Raw genomic sequence first — 16061 nt, forward strand, 5'->3', positions numbered from 1 at the left:
TCGATTCAGATTATCTTTTACAAGACTGAAGATTGATTTAGCCAATTGATATGTGTATGGTTCAAATTGATAATCTATTTAATAATAATTAAATGAAAAACCTTTTTTAGCTGAAAAAAAAGAAAAGAATAAATGCAAAAAGACAAAACAGTGCCAGCAAGTCACTCGCTTAACATCGGTCTGAACCAACATATATGCTCTCTCCTCAATTAACAGTCGTTAGCCAGCTCATCTTTCCGTTAAAAAAAAAACCCAAAGACAGTGATTCACGTCACTTGGGTCTAATAACTCCGTTTATATAAACCGTTACAGACATCGCACACCGAGAGAGAGATAATAAAGAGAGAAGCAAAAAAGAATTTTTATAGAAAGAAAGGAAAAATCAGAAAAGGAGAGAAAAATTAAAAAAGTCTCTCTTTTCTCTTTTTCTTCTTCGTCTCCCATATTCTCCGATCAAAAATATATTTCTCTCTCACTTTCCTTGGTTTTCTCGGCGGCTTCTTCTTCTCCTATTTCTCCCTCAAATCGTTTTCTCCAGTTTTCTTGGGATAAATCTTCCTCCTTTCTGCAGACGCCATGTCGGTGCGTTTAAATCTCCTCTCTTTATTATATACATATGCTTGAGAACAGTTTTGAATTCGATTTGTTTGGTTTTGAGAATTTTAGTTTCGTTTTGGTGAGTTAGATGATTATATGTTTCCTTTTGATTGGAGGGTTTTTGTTGTTTCTTTTATATCCGCTGAAAATCTTAGATTAAATAGAAAAACAGATGTGAAATTGTGATTCTGATGAGCTATTGTCTTGTTGTTGAATCTGATAATCCTGATTCTGGATCTCGGGTTTTATTCAAGTTTTGATCTTTTTCTGAATTTGATTGATTAAGCTTAGATTTTTGATTCAGGGTTTCTGATTTTGGATTTGAGATGAAATAAAGGTTTGATAAAGAGAAGTTGTTTTGTTGTCTTTGTGTTAGCTTATCTTTTTTTCCCCAGATTGTTGTTCTTTGATTTTATTGATAGTGAAAGAGGCATGAATATTGTGTGGCATTGTTTATGGACAAGCAAAAGTTCTTTTTGCCTTGTGGATTTGTTTGCTTATTTAGAGACACAATTGAAATCCACTAGTTTCAAACTTTTGGTTTTATTATTTTCTCACCTAATCAAATGGATTATAAAGTTGTTTGGAACTTTAAAATTTCTCTTATGGTTTGGTTTTGGTAATCCTTTTGACTTGTGCTCTATATTGTTTGCTACAAAATGGAATTATAATTAGTTTGGGCAAATTGTACAAACCATTTTTTCCTCGTTATTGATGATAGAAAAGGTTCCATTCCTTAAGTCCTCATTCTTATTTACTTGGTTGATTCTTTTTTTCGGTTTATCCTTGCCTCTTCTCTTTTGTATGTGCTCCCACTTAAGACTTGCTTAGCTTATGAATTCATCTACTTGGCAAGATTGAACTTATTTCTTGATTTCACCATTTGGTTTTTATATGAACAACAGGACAAAGGTCGTCCCTTGCCAAAATTTGGTGAATGGGATGTGAATGATCCAGCATCAGCAGAAGGTTTTACAGTGATATTCAACAAAGCTAGGGATGAGAAAAAGACCGGTGGCAAACCGGGATCACCCGGTAAATCCAGTGAGGGTCATGTTAAATCTGGAGGAGGAGATCCTAGTAAACCTCAGCCTGTAAGTTTCCTCTTCTTCATCTTTATCTCCTTGATCCATTGTCACACTAAATGGGGTTTTATCTTTGGTTTCAGAAAAAATGGCTCTGCTGCATGCAAGCTCCAGCTGTGGACTCTTGACAGACACAAAGATGGATTTGCTTGCTGCTAAAAAAAAAGTCACAGTGCTTACACATCTAAAAGCAATGGTTCTTTTTATGTTTTATTGTCGTCTTTCTTGAAATTACCCACACACACAAAAAAAAAAGGTTCCTAAGATGATTTGGAGCTCACCCACCTTTAGTATCACGATTATGATTCCTTCTTCTTTGAAGTTGTTTCTTCTTCTTAAAATGCTGTAAAATCGTGTCTCCATTTTATTGGAAAAAAAAAAGGAAGAAAAACGAAAAAAAACACAGTTACTGTGTCTATATGTAATGATTCTCTTGGGGTCTTTTTGTTTTTTGATTTTATGGTGTCTTTTTCCTTGATTTTTTAAATTATATTATCTTGGGCTCCTTTTTAATATTTTCCTCCTTAGTAAATCAAACAAGTTTCATTAATGAAAACGAACAAGAACTTGATATATCATAATTGTTTTTACACAAGCTTATTATACAAAACAAAAACATGACACACTGAAGTTGGATCTTGATGGGCTTTCACTAGGCCCATACTGGAATATAGCTAAGCCCTTAATAGATTACTGGAGACCCTTCTGTGATCCTCTAAATCTGAATACAAAAATGATTAGTCTCGTTTCAAATCGTTTCTTTTGGTCAAAGTGAGAAAGAAAAAAACGGAAAGGGTGCATAAAAGTTTGCGATGATCAAAACGATCAACTTTAATTCCCACGAGAGGGAAATAAATGGGAACAGAAAACTAAAAGGTTTAAAATTTAATGGGTATGATTCAAAATTCATATCCAACTTTAATTAGTGTTAATCATAATTTAATGATATGACCCATATCTGTATCTATATCGTCACTTATATACTGTATGTGCTTACGTTTGTTGTATATATAGATAAATATTGCATGTAAGTAATCAGTTAAGAACTATCCAACCGTCACCTTAGAAAGTGAAGTGTGAAGATGTCGGCAGCTGACAAAAAACCGTTGATTCCGCCGTCACATATCACCATCAAAATCAAAAGTCAGGTACTTGTAATAATCTTAATGTTATTATAAGTTAAATTTTTTTCTAAAAAGACCACTTTCTTGTTATGCTATTGTGAAAACAATAAATTTTCCATACACAAGTATTTGGAGATTATGCAAAACAGCAAAGAATTCATTGATTCTAAGTGCTAGGTTTCTAGGTTTTTTTCTGTTGGTTAAATCGTTGACAGAAAAATACATATTTTCTATAAGTGAATACTTTCTACAACCTCAAAGATGATAATATTTTTAATTTTAACCAATCTAAAATTAAGCTGAGTTAACATGCGTATAGATTAACATGTTAAATTTTTGTAAATATAATAAAATAGGATGACATATGTGTGTACTTCCGGATTAAGAGGGACGTTGAGCTCCGTACGATGATGCAAGCATATTCCGACAAAGTTGGACAACAAATGTCAGCTTTTAGGTTTCACTGCGATGGAATTAGGATCAAACCCAATCAAACTCCCAATGAGGTATTTATTTATTTTTGTCATAGAAATGTTACATATGAATCATATTGAGAAACAAAAGGAATTGCAGCTTGATCTTGAAGACGGAGATGAAATCGATGCATTTGTTGACCAAATAGCAGGGTTCAGCCATCGCCATTAAGAGTATCTTAACGATATAAAAAGTCATTAGTGCGTTTACAAAAAGATCAATATTGAAATCTTGTTTAATTATTTTCACCTACTTTTTAATAAGATTTTAGTATCCTTTTATCGATGTAACAATGCAAAAGGTGATTTATGGATGAACTTTCTCTTTGATATAGAGTTAATCTATACGTTAGAGGTAATGTTTGTTCGCATGGAAGTTGCAACAAAAAAGAGAGATAGAAGTTTTCTGTTCTCGTATTAAATGTGAGATATATACACAAGAACAATAACAAAATCATTGTCGTTTGTCAATACGATCATCATTAGAAGAACTTAGAAGCCTTTGCCCATTTTGACTAGTCAAGCTATATAGAATTATAGATAACAAAATGATAATCGGAGCTATCTTATTAGCGTTACATGTCGTCTAGTTCACGTGCGAAATAGTTGTATTTTCCCATCAATCTCCACACAAATTTTCCGAATTTGCACAACTGTCTCGTAATTAATTATCTTGATTGGGCCATATCATATGAATTATGCTAGATTAGATATATAATACGTTAAGAATTACTTATTCAAATATCTTATTTTCTCACTTAGAACTTAACATAGAAATATCATCTTGTATGGATTTTATTAGTGACGAATTACGTAGATTCTAATGGGTCTTTTTGGTTTTAAGAATTATTAGTGACTAAAAATTGAAATAAAGTCGGCAATAATTAAATAGGTGATGCAAACAAAAAGTTATTAAAATAAAACCATAAAGATATTTATAAATTTAATAAAGATGAAAAATTAAGAATTTGATAGTGAATCATACTCCCTCTGTTCCACAAAAAGAGTCATTCCATATTTTTCACACATGTTAAAAGTTCTATACTCCTTATTAATACACTAAATAAAATTATACTATCTCCTATTAATACATTAAAGCAATAGAGTTAAAAAAAGGATTTTTATTCAAATTTTAAATTGGAAATATCAAAAGACACTCTTTAATGAAACAAAAATTAAATCTTAAACGACACTCTTTGCAAACGGAATGAATATTTCATTACGATTAGAGGTGTGTTACACAAAACACAAGCATGACTCACTGAAGTTGGAAATCTTGATGGGCTTTTACTAGGAACATACCGGATTATAGCTAAACCCCCTTAATCGCTTCTTTCGATCAAAGTGAGAAAAATCAGAAAGGTCAATGAAAGTTTGTGATGATCAAAATTCCCACAGGAGGAAAATAAATGGGAACTGAAAACGAAAAGGTTTAACATTTAATCGTATGATTCAAAATTCATCTCCAACATTAATGTCGTTTATCGATATTTAATGATATGATTCATCTGTATACTATATATATATATATATATATATATATATATATATCATGTAACTAATCAGTTTATAAGAACAATCCAACCGTCATAATAGAAAGCGAAGCGATGTCGTCGTCTGACAAGAAACCGTTGATTCCGTCGTCACATATCACCGTCAAAGTTAAAAATCAGGTACTTGAATAAATTTCGCCATTACTTATGCTAAAAACAAGATAATGGTGTAGTTTTGTAACTCAATTTTGAAAAGAATCACTTTTTTGTTATGCTATTGTGAAAACAAGAAAAATTTCAAACATAATTATATTTTGGAGATTTTTGCAGGACAGCAAAACAATCATTGATTTGTAATGTTCATTAGTGTTAGGATTTTAGTTTTTTTTTGTTTTAATTTTATATATTTTGCAATAGATTTCCCAACAAAAGTGTATATCTTTTATAGCAAAAATTATAATATTCAACCGTCCTAAAACTAAGATACGTATAACATGTTAAAAGTTTTGTAACAATTACTATTTAACAGGACGACATATGTGTGTACTTCCGGATTAAGAGGGACGTCGAGCTTCGTAAGATGATGCATGCATACTCTGACAAAGTTGGAGTAGAAATGTCTACTCTAAGGTTTCTCTTCGATGGAAATAGGATCAAACTCAATCAAACTCCCAACGAGGTATTTTTTAAAAAGTTACTCCAATAATGTATATATGAATCAAGTTGATAAATTAACGAAAACGATTGCAGCTTGGGCTTGAAGACGAAGACGAAATAGAAGCATTTGGTGAACAACTAGGAGGGTTCAGCTTCTTTCATCGCCATTAAGAGAATATTAAAGTCGTTAGAACGACTCACCAAAAAATCAATAATTTATAGTCTTGTTTAATTCTTTTCACCTACTTTTTCGTACTACAAGAGTTGGTTATTCATCGATGTTAACGAGTAACAACGATAAGGTGTTTATGTATGAACGAGTTATCTATAAGTTATTTGAATGAAGTGTAAGAGATATGAGAATAGATGGGCATTGATATATATAGATGGGCATTGTCCTTGATCGTTATATTTGTTTAAGTCACGAAAGATATAAGAATCAAAGAGGTAATGTTTCACTCGCATGGAAATTGCAACAAAGAAAAGAGTTAGATATATATTCTATTTCCGTATTAAATGTGATATATACACAAGTACAATTACAAATCATTGTCAAATATGATCATCATTAGAAGCCGTGGCCCATTTTGACTAGTCAAGCTATACAGATAACAAAATGAATATAATCAGAACTATCTTTTTAGCATTACATGTCGTCTAGTTCACGTGCGAAATAGTTTTTTCATTTGCCCATCAATCACCACAAAAAATTTCCGAATTTGCAGAAAATTTCTCGTAATTACCTTGACTGGGCCATATCATATGAATTACGCTAGATAGAAATATATATTACGTTAACAATTACTCAATCGAAATATATGTTGTACAAATTTTTAATTAGCGACGAATTATGCGCTAACACAAAAAGGTTAAAAGGAAAATTAAAAAGTCACCGTCCTAATAAAAAATAAATCAAACAATTAGGTTTGTCGATGACCAATAAGAAACTGCCATTTGTCAACCAAATACACTTCCCTTTCTTGTCCCTCTCTCCTCTCTGTCTCTCTTCTTTCTCTCTCCTCGCCACTGACTTTGCTCTCTCTGATTTACAGAAGAAATTTCAAAACTTTCAAAAGCTCAAATCTTTTTTCCCTTTTTCGATTATATTCATCGTCGTCGAGACCGGAGATATCTTTATCTGATCAAAAGTTTCTTTTTTCCGATCGTCTTTTCTCTCCCAGAGAAAAATTAAAAATCGCTCCTTTAGATTATTTCCTTTATTTTCTTGGCGCGGTTTCGATTTCACGTTTCTGGGTTTTCTTCATCGACCCAGAAAAACAAAAAAAATTCAAACCGCAACGATCAGGTACGAATCGAATTTTTTTTGTCACCATCGCTTGTTTTGAAGATTTCTTCGTCGGTGGAAGAGACGCTTCTTTTATTCTAAGATTAGCCTCTTTGGTTTGTAGAATCTGTAACAAATTTTGGTGATTATGTTTAATTAAAAGTTACCATCTTTGATCTTCGTTTAATTAATCTTTCCCTTAATAACATGTTCTTAGGGTTTTGATTTTTTCCTTATGTGTGTACTGTTTGATATTTACTTAATTTGCTTAATCTTCTATTAATGGAACAGAAATAAACTGATTTTGAGCTCTCTGTGTTTGTGTTGTCTCTCTCTGTATCAGGTAGTGAATCCTTGATTTTATAGTCTATATAAAGAAAGAAAATGCAAAATGGTTGCTAAGAAGGGACGTAGAGATTCTTCAGACTCTTCTCCAATTGTGGAGGTTGGAGAGATTGACACAAGTGCTCCTTTTCAATCTGTTAAAGATGCGGTTAACCTTTTCGGTGAAGCTGCTTTCTCCGCTGAGAAACCGGTTTTTCGAAAACCGAATCCTCAGTCTGCTGAGGTAATATTCATTAAGAGTTTTGTGTTTTTAAGAGGTTGTATAATCTGAATTTTGTGTTTGTTGGTTTGCAGAAAGTTTTGGTGAAGCAAACAGAGCTTCACTTGGCTCAGAAAGAGTTGAATAAGTTGAAGGAACAGCTTAAGAATGCTGAAACTATTAGAGAGCAAGCGTTGAGTGAGCTTGAATGGTCTAAAAGAACTGTTGATGAACTTACTCGTAAGCTTGAAGCGGTTAATGAGTCTAGAGATTCTGCAAATAAAGCTACTGAAGCTGCTAAGAGTCTAATTGAAGAAGCGAAACCGGGGAATGTTTCTGTAGCTAGTAGTAGTGATGCTCAGACTCGGGATATGGAAGAGTATGGGGAAGTATGTAAGGAACTTGATACCGCCAAGCAAGAGCTGAGGAAAATCCGTCAGGTTTCGAATGAGATTTTGGAAACAAAGACTGTTGCTTTAAGTAAAGTAGAGGAAGCTAAGAAAGTGAGTAAAGTTCATTCTGAGAAGATTGAGTTGCTTAGAAAAGAAATTGCAGCTGTTAATGAATCAGTTGAACAGACGAAGCTTGCGTGTTCTCAAGCCCGAAAGGAACAATCTGAGATATTTGCGGAGAAGGAGATTCAGCAGAAATCGTATAAAGCTGGCATGGAAGAATCTGCCAAGAAATCACTTGCTTTGAAGAATGAATTTGACCCTGAATTTGCAAAGAAGCTTGAAGTGCAGTTGACTGAGACATATAATGAGATCGATGAACTGCAGAAGCAAATGGAGACTGCGAAAGCATCGGATATAGATTCCGTAAATGGTGTGAGTTTGGAGTTGAATGAAGCTAAAGGTTTATTCGAGAAACTTGTGGAAGAAGAGAAGTCTTTGCAAGAGTTAGTGGAATCTCTTAAAGCAGAATTAAAGAATGTGAAGATGGAGCATGATGAAGTTGAAGCGAAGGAAGCTGAAATTGAATCTGTGGCTGGAGATCTTCATCTGAAGCTTAGCAGAAGTAAGAGTGAGCTAGAACAATGTGTTACAGAGGAATCTAAAGCAAAGGCTGCTTTGGAAGATATGATGTTAACCATCAATCAGATATCTTCTGAGACTGAAGCTGCTCGACGAGAAGCTGAGGGAATGAGAAACAAAGCTAAGGAGTTAATGAAGGAAGCAGAATCTGCGCATCTGGCTCTTGAAGACTCAGAGCTACATCTAAGGGTCGCGTTAGATGAAGCCGAAGAAGCGAAAGCTGCCGAGACAAAGGCGCTTGAACAGATAAAGTCAATGTCTGAAAAAACCAACGCTGCACGTAATTCGACTTCATCTGAGTCTGGATCTCAGAGCATCACACTGTCTCAAGAGGAGTTCAAATCACTGAGCAAGAGAGCTGAGGTATTCGATAAGCTAGCAGAAATGAAAGTGGCTGCTGCATTGGCTCAGGTGGAAGCAGTGAGAGCTAGCGAAAACGAGACACTGAAGAAGTTAGAGACAACACAAGAAGAGATTAAGAAGCTAAAGACTGCAACAGAAGAGGCACTGAAGAAAGCAGCTATGGCTGATGCTGCCAAGAAAGCGGTTGAAGGAGAACTCAGGAGATGGCGAGAAAGAGATCAGAAGAAAGCAGAGGAAGCGGCGACAAGGATTCTCGCAGAAGCTGAGATGAAGATGGCCAGTGAATCATCACCGCAACAACATTACAAAGCTCCGAAACAGAAACCTGTCAATAACAAACTGGAGAAGACAAAAACATCTGTGGTATCAAAGAAAGTGCTTATGCCGAATCTAAGTGGAATCTTCAACAGAAAGAAGAATCAAGTGGAATGGGGTTCTCCTTCATATCTCCCTGGAGAGAAACCCTTTTGATGATTTCTTCTTTTTCGAGAATTGAACTTTTTGTTTGTTGTGAACAATCCAGAAAGTTGTGTGCTTTTTTTGGTAAAAGAAGGTTTGTGGTTTGAGATCAGAAGCAGTTGCAGCTTTGGTCTAACGTGAGAAAACTGGTTGTTGCTGTAAATTGGATCAAAGCTATTTAGGTGGTTGTTTTACTTTGGCTCTTTGTTATGATTGTGAATGCTATTTGTTATTCTTGCATAAGCTTCAACTTTACGATAAAATATAGAAATTAAATGGATTACACACTGAGCTAAGTTTATGAAGTCCTCCTAGGACCGAAATATTCTCGATTTGGTTTGCTGAGTGGGAATATGAGTGGTGTATTTGATTAGATATGTTACGTTATTTGGAATCCAAACAAATCATTGTGTTCTTTGATCACTTATATAAGTTATATTGAGCAAATCAATCATTTTAAAATAGAAATAATGAGAAGTTTCTTAGTTAAAATACAAATTACAAAAGAACAGATTTTTAAGTATATAGAAATCCATATCAAAATCAATTTCATGGAATTTTTTTTTTTGGTTCAACAAGTTAATGGAATTAATAATGTATATAACACTAAGTCCGTATTTGGATTGAAATTGATGTATTTTTATTTTTATATGATTCGAAAGTGTTTTAGAATCCATGAACAAATGATTTTGAGCGTGTTGATTTGTATTGGTTAGAAACGTGTTGATTTGTTTGTAGGTAAGGTGCCAGAATACACAATGTGTTGATTTGATTTGAAGTAGAACGATTTGGGTTTGGCAATGAGGCAGAGTTACAAGAGGAGGCAGGGGAATGCGTTTAGGGTTTGTATCCGATGCAACCGGGTTTAGATCGTCTTGGAGACGCAATATACCATCCTCCTTCAAAGTAGCTACCCAACCATGGGATGACCCGATCGTTACCATTGGATCACTATTTACCAACTCTAGAGGTACCTTCTTTTCCAAGCAAGTGCGTCGAGACATCATCATAACATCGAGTCTCCCGAGATGATCAGCTCCACAAGGTTGAACGCCGACGATTGAACAAGGAGGGGTTTGCATCAGAGAGGATCTTACCAGTACAGGTTTCCTCCGAAAGCATAGTAGCTTCAAAGGTTGGTTTAGAAGCAGAGACATGAGTAAGATGTTGTTACCGAAATGCAAAGGCTGCAAGAGATTTTGTAGAATTAGGTATTGCACTAACTTGAGTTTATTGATTCACAAAGTGTGATATTTATACAAGAGAGTCATCGTATAAAATAAACTCGAATCCCTAAATTATAGGACATAACTCTGTCACAAAATATATCACAAGAGATTCTACTCTATCCCCAATACTCCCCCTCAGGTTGGAGTGTGAAGATTCTGAATACCCAACTTGGACATAAGATAAATGAATTGATTACGACCAAGAGCCTTAGTGAAAATATCAGCTAGTTGCTCCGAGGTCCTAACATGATGTGTTGTTATAATGCCATCACGAACCGCATCGCGAACTGAGTGACAATCCCTTTCAATATGCTTCGTACGCTCGTGAAAGACGGGGTTTGCTGCAATAGAAATAGCAGCCTTACTATCACAAAACAAACGAGTAGGCGCAGCGAGTGTGATACCTAATTCTTTTAACAACTTGTTAAGCCATTTGATCTCTTTGAGAGCAACCGACATTGCTCTATACTCTGCTTCCGCAGACGAGTGAGAAACCGTGTCTTGTTTCTTGGTTTTCCAAGAAATAGGCGAGCCACCAAGCAGAACCACATACGCACTAAGTGAACGTCGAGTCAAGGGACAAGATTGAAAATCCGAATCACAATAAACCTCGAGAGTCAAATCCTTATTAGAACTCAGCAAAATGCCCTGACCCGGTGAACCCTTCAAGTAACGAACTATGCGCATCGCAGCCTCCAAATGAGCTTCCCTAGGAGCTTGCATAAATTGGGACAATACATGAACGGAGTAGCTCAACTCTGGGCGAGTATGAAGAAGATATAGTAGCCGACCAACGAGACGACGAAATGGCTTGGGATCCTGAAGTAACGGACCATCGTCGGAGGCAAGGTGATGATTTTGTTCCAACGGAGTATATGCCGGTCTCGCTCCTAGAGTGCCACTATCAGAAATTATATCAAGGGCATATTTTCGTTGAGACAAGAAAATACCATCAGGCCCACGACTTACTTCAATGCCAAGAAAATATTTGAGCTTGCCTAAGTCTTTCATGGAAAAGCAACGTCCCAAATACTCCTTAAATTTCTGAACCATATACTCATCATTACCGCAGATTATTAAATCATCGACATATACTAAGACGCGAAGTTCAATCCCTTTACAGGAATAAGAAAAGAAAGAGTAATCCTCATAACCTTGGATGAACCCGAATCTTTTAAGAGCATCAGACAATTTCTTAAACCAACACCTAGGAGCTTGTTTTAAACCGTATAGTGACTTACGAAGGCGACAAACTTTGTCAGGATGAGAGTGTCGAAACCCGGGAGGAAGTTTCATATACACCTCCTCTTCAAGATCGCCATGGAGGAAGGCATTATGAACATCCATTTGGTATACTTCCCATTGATTAGCAGCTACTAGACGAAGAAGAGTACGGACCGTTGTCATTTTTACCACTGGTGCAAAGGTTTCCGTGTAGTCTTCCCCTTCAATTTGATTGTTGCCTTGAACTACAAGGCGAGCTTTGTAACGTTCAACCGTTCCGTCAGCATTAAACTTTGTTTTGTAAACCCACTGACTTCCAATAGCTACTTTTCCAGTTGGCAGATCGACAATGTCCCATGTCTTGTTAACTTCGAGTGCGTCAACTTCTTTATACATTGCATCATTCCAGACTTTAACTTTAACAGCTTCTTTAAAATGTTTAGGCTCATCATTTGCAGTGATTGCAGCAAGAAACACCTTATGTCCTGCGGAAAAACACTCATCAAAAATATAATCCGTTAAAGGATATTGTGAGTTACCTTGGATCGATGACGAGGACTGAGATGTAGAAGGAGAGAGAACGTGAGGAGTGTTTGGAGTGCAAGAAGCATTGTATAGAATGTAATCTTTCAGACGAGCAAGTTGTTGAACTTGTCGTTTTCCTTGTCGCGGAGGAGTGTTTTCAATAATCGGAGTGGTGTCTTGCTGGGGTGGAGAGACATTTGTAGACGGTGATGTTGAACTAGAAGAGTTAGTTGGCGTCTGAGTTGGAGTGACACTTGTAGACGGAGAAAGTGGGTCATCAACTGGAGTCGGAAGACTTTGTGGAGTATCATGCTCCGTATCTGACTCAGAAACATCAGTGACACAAACCGGTGGATCAGACAAAGAATTTTCATCGCTCCCCCTGTCTTCTAGAGTCGTAAATGGCAACCAATCTTCATCATAAGTGATCGGACAAGTGACCGGTGGTGTGTAGATCGTATCACCCTCATTTGTTGCATAAGGAAACACATTTTCTCTAAACACCACGTCACGAGAGACTATGAATTCATTAGTACTCAAGTCGTATACTTTCCACCCTTTTTGTCCAAATGGATAGCCAACAAAAATGCATAAACGGCTTCTCTCACCAAACTTATCTTTATCCCGTGTAACACGATGAGCATAGCAAGCAGAGCCGAAGACTCTTAATTGATCATAATCCGGCTTACATCCATGAAGCAACTCATAGGGAGAGAGACCATTGTGAATAGAAGACGGTGTACGATTGATTAAATAAGCTGCTGTCATGACTGCTTCTCCCCAAAACTTGATTGGTAGTGATGCTTGAAACAAGAGTGCTCTTGAAACATTCAGAATGTGCCTATGCTTGCGCTCGACTCTACCATTTTGTTGTGGAGTTCCTACACACGAAGTCTGGTGAACAATGCCTTGTTCTTTAAAGTAGGATGAAAGACACATGAATTCTGTACCATTATCACTGCGAATGATTTTAACAGATTTTCCAAACTGTTTTTCCGTGTATGCAAGAAAATTAGTAAGAACACTACGAACTTCTGACTTTGCCAATAGTAGATATGTCCAAACTGACCTTGAAAAATCATCCACTATTGTTAAAAAATAAACTGCTCCACATGAAGATGGCACTCGATATGGTCCCCAAACATCACAATGAATTAAAGAAAAACAATCTGTTGATTTATTGCTACTATCTGGAAATACTTCTCTTGTTTGTTTTGCTCTAAAACATACGTCACAAGAACGAGAGCTAACAGAACAAGAGGATCCCGAAAACAAAGGTAAAGATGAAAGAACAGAAAAACTTGGATGTCCTAAACGTTGGTGCCACAAAGCATGATCTGTTGTGACATCCACTTTATGCACCGTTGTTGTAGCCGCATCCGTTAGATAATACACTCCATCACGTTCCTCCCCGGTTCCAATCAAAGTCCTCGAAAATCGGTCCTGTAAAACACAAATTGTATCAGTGAACAATGCCAAACATTTGATCTGTTTCACTAGCTTGGAAACAGATATTAATGAGCAATTTAACGCTGGGACATAAAGAACATTAGACAAAGACACAGTCTCTGAAAGCTTGAATGTTCCCATGCTTATAGCAAACGTTTTTCGATCGTCCGCAAATCCCACAGAACACGAAGGGATAGTAACAATGTTAGTCAAGAGAGAAAGCTGCCCAGTCATATGGTGAGATGCTCCCGTATCAAGAATAACATCGCCAAGTTTCATCTTACCAGACAATTTATCGGAGGTGCCATTGTTTTTATTCTGAATCATCTGCGTAATAACCCGCAACTGATCCGGTGTGAATTCTGGAAAGGATGAGAGATTGGAGGTTGTAGCGTGAGCCGCAGTGACTTGTCCTCTACCCCGACCTGAGTTATTAGAACCCGAGCTACGTCCTCCTCGACCACGAGAACTTGATCCTCGTCCACCTCCATTGGTTCGCTCTGTCCACCAATCAGGAAACCCGACTATCTGCCAGCAATCTTTCTTCTCATGACCACTTCGCCCACAATGTGAGCAGAGAACAGAGCGGTCACGAGACTTGATAATCGAAGAATCAGTCCTTCCATCGGCTGTAACTTCTGATTGACGAGTAAGAAACCCAATCGCCGACTGTTGTTGCTCTCTAATCTGAACTGATGCGAGTCTTTGTTCTTCTCTCACAACACGAGAGTAGATTTCTCCAAGAGATGGAAACGGATCCATCGCGATAAGTGTAGCAGAGAGCCCTCCAAAGCGTGAATCATCGAGTCCTAACACAAACTGATGAATCTTCTCTTCTTCTCTTTCTTTGGAAGGTTCAAGAGTAGCACCACAGGTACACAAGCCACACTTACAAACAGTAATTGGTTTGTAAATTTGAAATTCTTCCCAAAGCTTACACAAGCGACCATAGTAGTCAATAACAGGCTGTCCATCTTGCCTACACGCAGCAAGCTGAGCCTTAATTTGGTGAACACGAACTTTGTTTCCCACAGAGAAACGTTGTTTTAATTCACTCCATAGTTGATGAGCATCGGATATGAAGGTGACCGTGGATTTGACTTTTGGTTCTATGGAGGCTCTAATCCAACCCACGATCATTGAGTTTACCGCCTGCCAATTCTCATAATCCGGATTATCTAATGGTGGTTTTGAGATTGAACCATTGATAAAACCAGTTTTACGTTTGGCTTGAAGTGCATTCAACATTTCTGTTGACCACTCGTTGTAATTGTCACCGGTTAACATAACAGAGGAAATCATGGCCCCTGGGTTGTCGGAGCTGGCCAGAGTGTACGGAGACACTTTGGTTACATCTGGTTGTTGATTGGTACGTGGATGTGTTGCAGAGGAGACTTCTTCTGCAATAGACATGATTTCTTGACACGCAAGAACCAAGGTTTTAAAGAGAAAAGCGGAAACGAATTCGAAACTATCGAATAAGAAACGAAAATTTTTATAGGTTTAGATCTTTAGAGCTCTGATACCATGTAGAATTAGGTATTGCACTAACTTGAGTTTATTGATTCACAAAGTGTGATATTTATACAAGAGAGTCATCGTATAAAATAAACTCGAATCCCTAAATTATAGGACATAACTCTGTCACAAAATATATCACAAGAGATTCTACTCTATCCCCAATAGATTTAGATTTGATTAAGAAAGTATTAAACAAACCCTAGTTGATGAATAAATAAGTTTATGCGGTCAGTAGAACCGAAATTTTCTCGATTTGCTTTGGTTCGTTCTGTTCAAAGTTGTGATTTGATTCAACACTATCTCTATAAATAAAGATCCAACGCAATCTTAATTGGATTTCATTTTAATTACAATCAAACCCTTCAGTAATTGTTCTTTTTCCCCCATGATTTCATTTCCAAAAAAATGTTGTCATCACCATTCATCATGCATGTATACTTAAGATTCTAGAATCAGTCCAAAGCTTATATCTTCTTATGAATTTGTTTATTATATACTTGATATTTTTCTATAATAAGTTGAGAAGATTGGATATTCCCAAAGCTTCGTCCAGTTTAAAAACAAACTTGATAGCTTCGATAAGAGTATGTAGAGAAGTGAGATGATCGGGAACTAGGCCCACAACTCCTCCAGTACCCACTTTATTCACCCAAAAATCTTTATCACTATACTAATGATCATCCAGAACAACATCTCTGCCATTCCTATGAAATGCATTATTAAACTCTGTTTCTCTAGAAATATTATGTCGGCTCTTTGCGTATAACATCAACAGCAGCAATAAGCACATTGTTTCCCAGTATGATCATTGAACACGTCTAGAGGCACATAGACAGACATTAAATAGTGAGCAATGACATAAATATATATTGAATATCAACTCAAAGGGATGGAGGATATGCTTATTAATCTCACATAGACTATAAAGAAGATAAAATAGATTTTGATGTTTCAAGATTTAAAAAGAAAAGACAGACTCTAGACTCAAACTCAGTTCCA

At 36.4% G+C, this 16061-nt stretch overlaps 5 protein-coding genes and 1 pseudogene across 9 annotated transcripts; 4 read left to right on the forward strand and 2 right to left on the reverse strand.

Moving 5' to 3' along the window:
* The first annotated feature begins 261 nt into the window (after nt 1–261).
* On the forward strand, nt 262–2260 carry NOI (RPM1-interacting protein 4 (RIN4) family protein). Of its 3 annotated transcripts, NM_001161310.1 has the most exons (4): nt 336–582; nt 667–714; nt 1503–1695; nt 1766–2192. In NM_001161310.1, the coding sequence occupies exons 1-4, from the start codon at nt 577–579 to the stop codon at nt 1909–1911; spliced, it is 393 nt and encodes a 130-aa protein (NP_001154782.1). In that variant the 5' UTR covers nt 336–576; the 3' UTR covers nt 1912–2192. The 3 variants fall into 3 exon arrangements, with proteins under 3 accessions (NP_001318805.1, NP_001154782.1, NP_200396.2); NM_001345164.1 differs by lacking the exon at nt 667–714 and having other exon boundaries at nt 262–582; nt 1503–1691; nt 1766–2260; NM_124967.3 differs by lacking the exon at nt 667–714.
* A 504-nt stretch (nt 2261–2764) lies between these two features.
* AT5G55855 (Ubiquitin-like superfamily protein) lies at nt 2765–3594 on the forward strand (the record flags this gene model as incomplete). Of its 2 annotated transcripts, NM_001345166.1 has the most annotated exons (3): nt 2765–2830; nt 3163–3312; nt 3380–3451. In NM_001345166.1, the coding sequence occupies 3 exons, from the start codon at nt 2765–2767 to the stop codon at nt 3449–3451; spliced, it is 288 nt and encodes a 95-aa protein (NP_001332619.1). The 2 variants fall into 2 exon arrangements, with proteins under 2 accessions (NP_001332619.1, NP_001318806.1); NM_001345165.1 differs by lacking the exon at nt 2765–2830 and having other exon boundaries at nt 3165–3312; nt 3380–3594.
* A 1292-nt stretch (nt 3595–4886) lies between these two features.
* On the forward strand, nt 4887–5600 carry AT5G55856 (Ubiquitin-like superfamily protein; the record flags this gene model as incomplete). Its single annotated transcript, NM_001125972.1, has 3 exons — nt 4887–4952; nt 5302–5451; nt 5523–5600. 3 exons carry the CDS (start codon nt 4887–4889, stop codon nt 5598–5600), a joined length of 294 nt encoding a protein of 97 aa, NP_001119444.1.
* Nucleotides 5601–6392: 792 nt separating this feature from the next.
* AT5G55860 (weak chloroplast movement under blue light protein (DUF827)) lies at nt 6393–9446 on the forward strand. Its single transcript, NM_124968.3, has 3 exons — nt 6393–6735; nt 7058–7282; nt 7354–9446. Exons 2-3 carry the CDS (start codon nt 7106–7108, stop codon nt 9124–9126), a joined length of 1950 nt encoding a protein of 649 aa, NP_200397.1. The 5' UTR covers nt 6393–6735; nt 7058–7105; the 3' UTR covers nt 9127–9446.
* A 150-nt stretch (nt 9447–9596) lies between these two features.
* On the reverse strand, nt 9597–10271 carry AT5G55870 (uncharacterized protein; the record flags this gene model as incomplete). The annotated part of the gene is made up of 1 exon (NM_124969.1): nt 9597–10271. One exon carries the CDS (start codon nt 10269–10271, stop codon nt 9597–9599), a length of 675 nt encoding a protein of 224 aa, NP_200398.1.
* Nucleotides 10272–10478: 207 nt separating this feature from the next.
* Nucleotides 10479–14954, reverse strand: AT5G55875 (annotated as a pseudogene; the record flags this gene model as incomplete). The annotated part of the gene is made up of 1 exon: nt 10479–14954.
* Between the last annotated feature and the right edge of the window lie 1107 nt (nt 14955–16061).

The sequence above is a fragment of the Arabidopsis thaliana genome, chromosome 5, assembly GCF_000001735.4.
Source record: "Arabidopsis thaliana chromosome 5, partial sequence".
Taxonomy (NCBI): domain Eukaryota; kingdom Viridiplantae; phylum Streptophyta; class Magnoliopsida; order Brassicales; family Brassicaceae; genus Arabidopsis; species Arabidopsis thaliana.

Coding starts and splice junctions, on each gene's coding strand:
- NOI (NM_001161310.1), top strand. Junction 715..1,502: donor TGTTTCCTTTTGATTGGAGG/GTTTTTGTTGTT, acceptor TATGAACAACAG/GACAAAGGTCGTCCCTTGCC. Junction 1,696..1,765: donor TAGTAAACCTCAGCCTGTAA/GTTTCCTCTTCT, acceptor CTTTGGTTTCAG/AAAAAATGGCTCTGCTGCAT.
- AT5G55860 (NM_124968.3), top strand. CDS start 7,106: ATGGTTGCTAAGAAGGGACGTAGAGATTCTTCAGACTCTTCTCCAATT. Junction 7,283..7,353: donor CGAATCCTCAGTCTGCTGAG/GTAATATTCATT, acceptor GTTGGTTTGCAG/AAAGTTTTGGTGAAGCAAAC.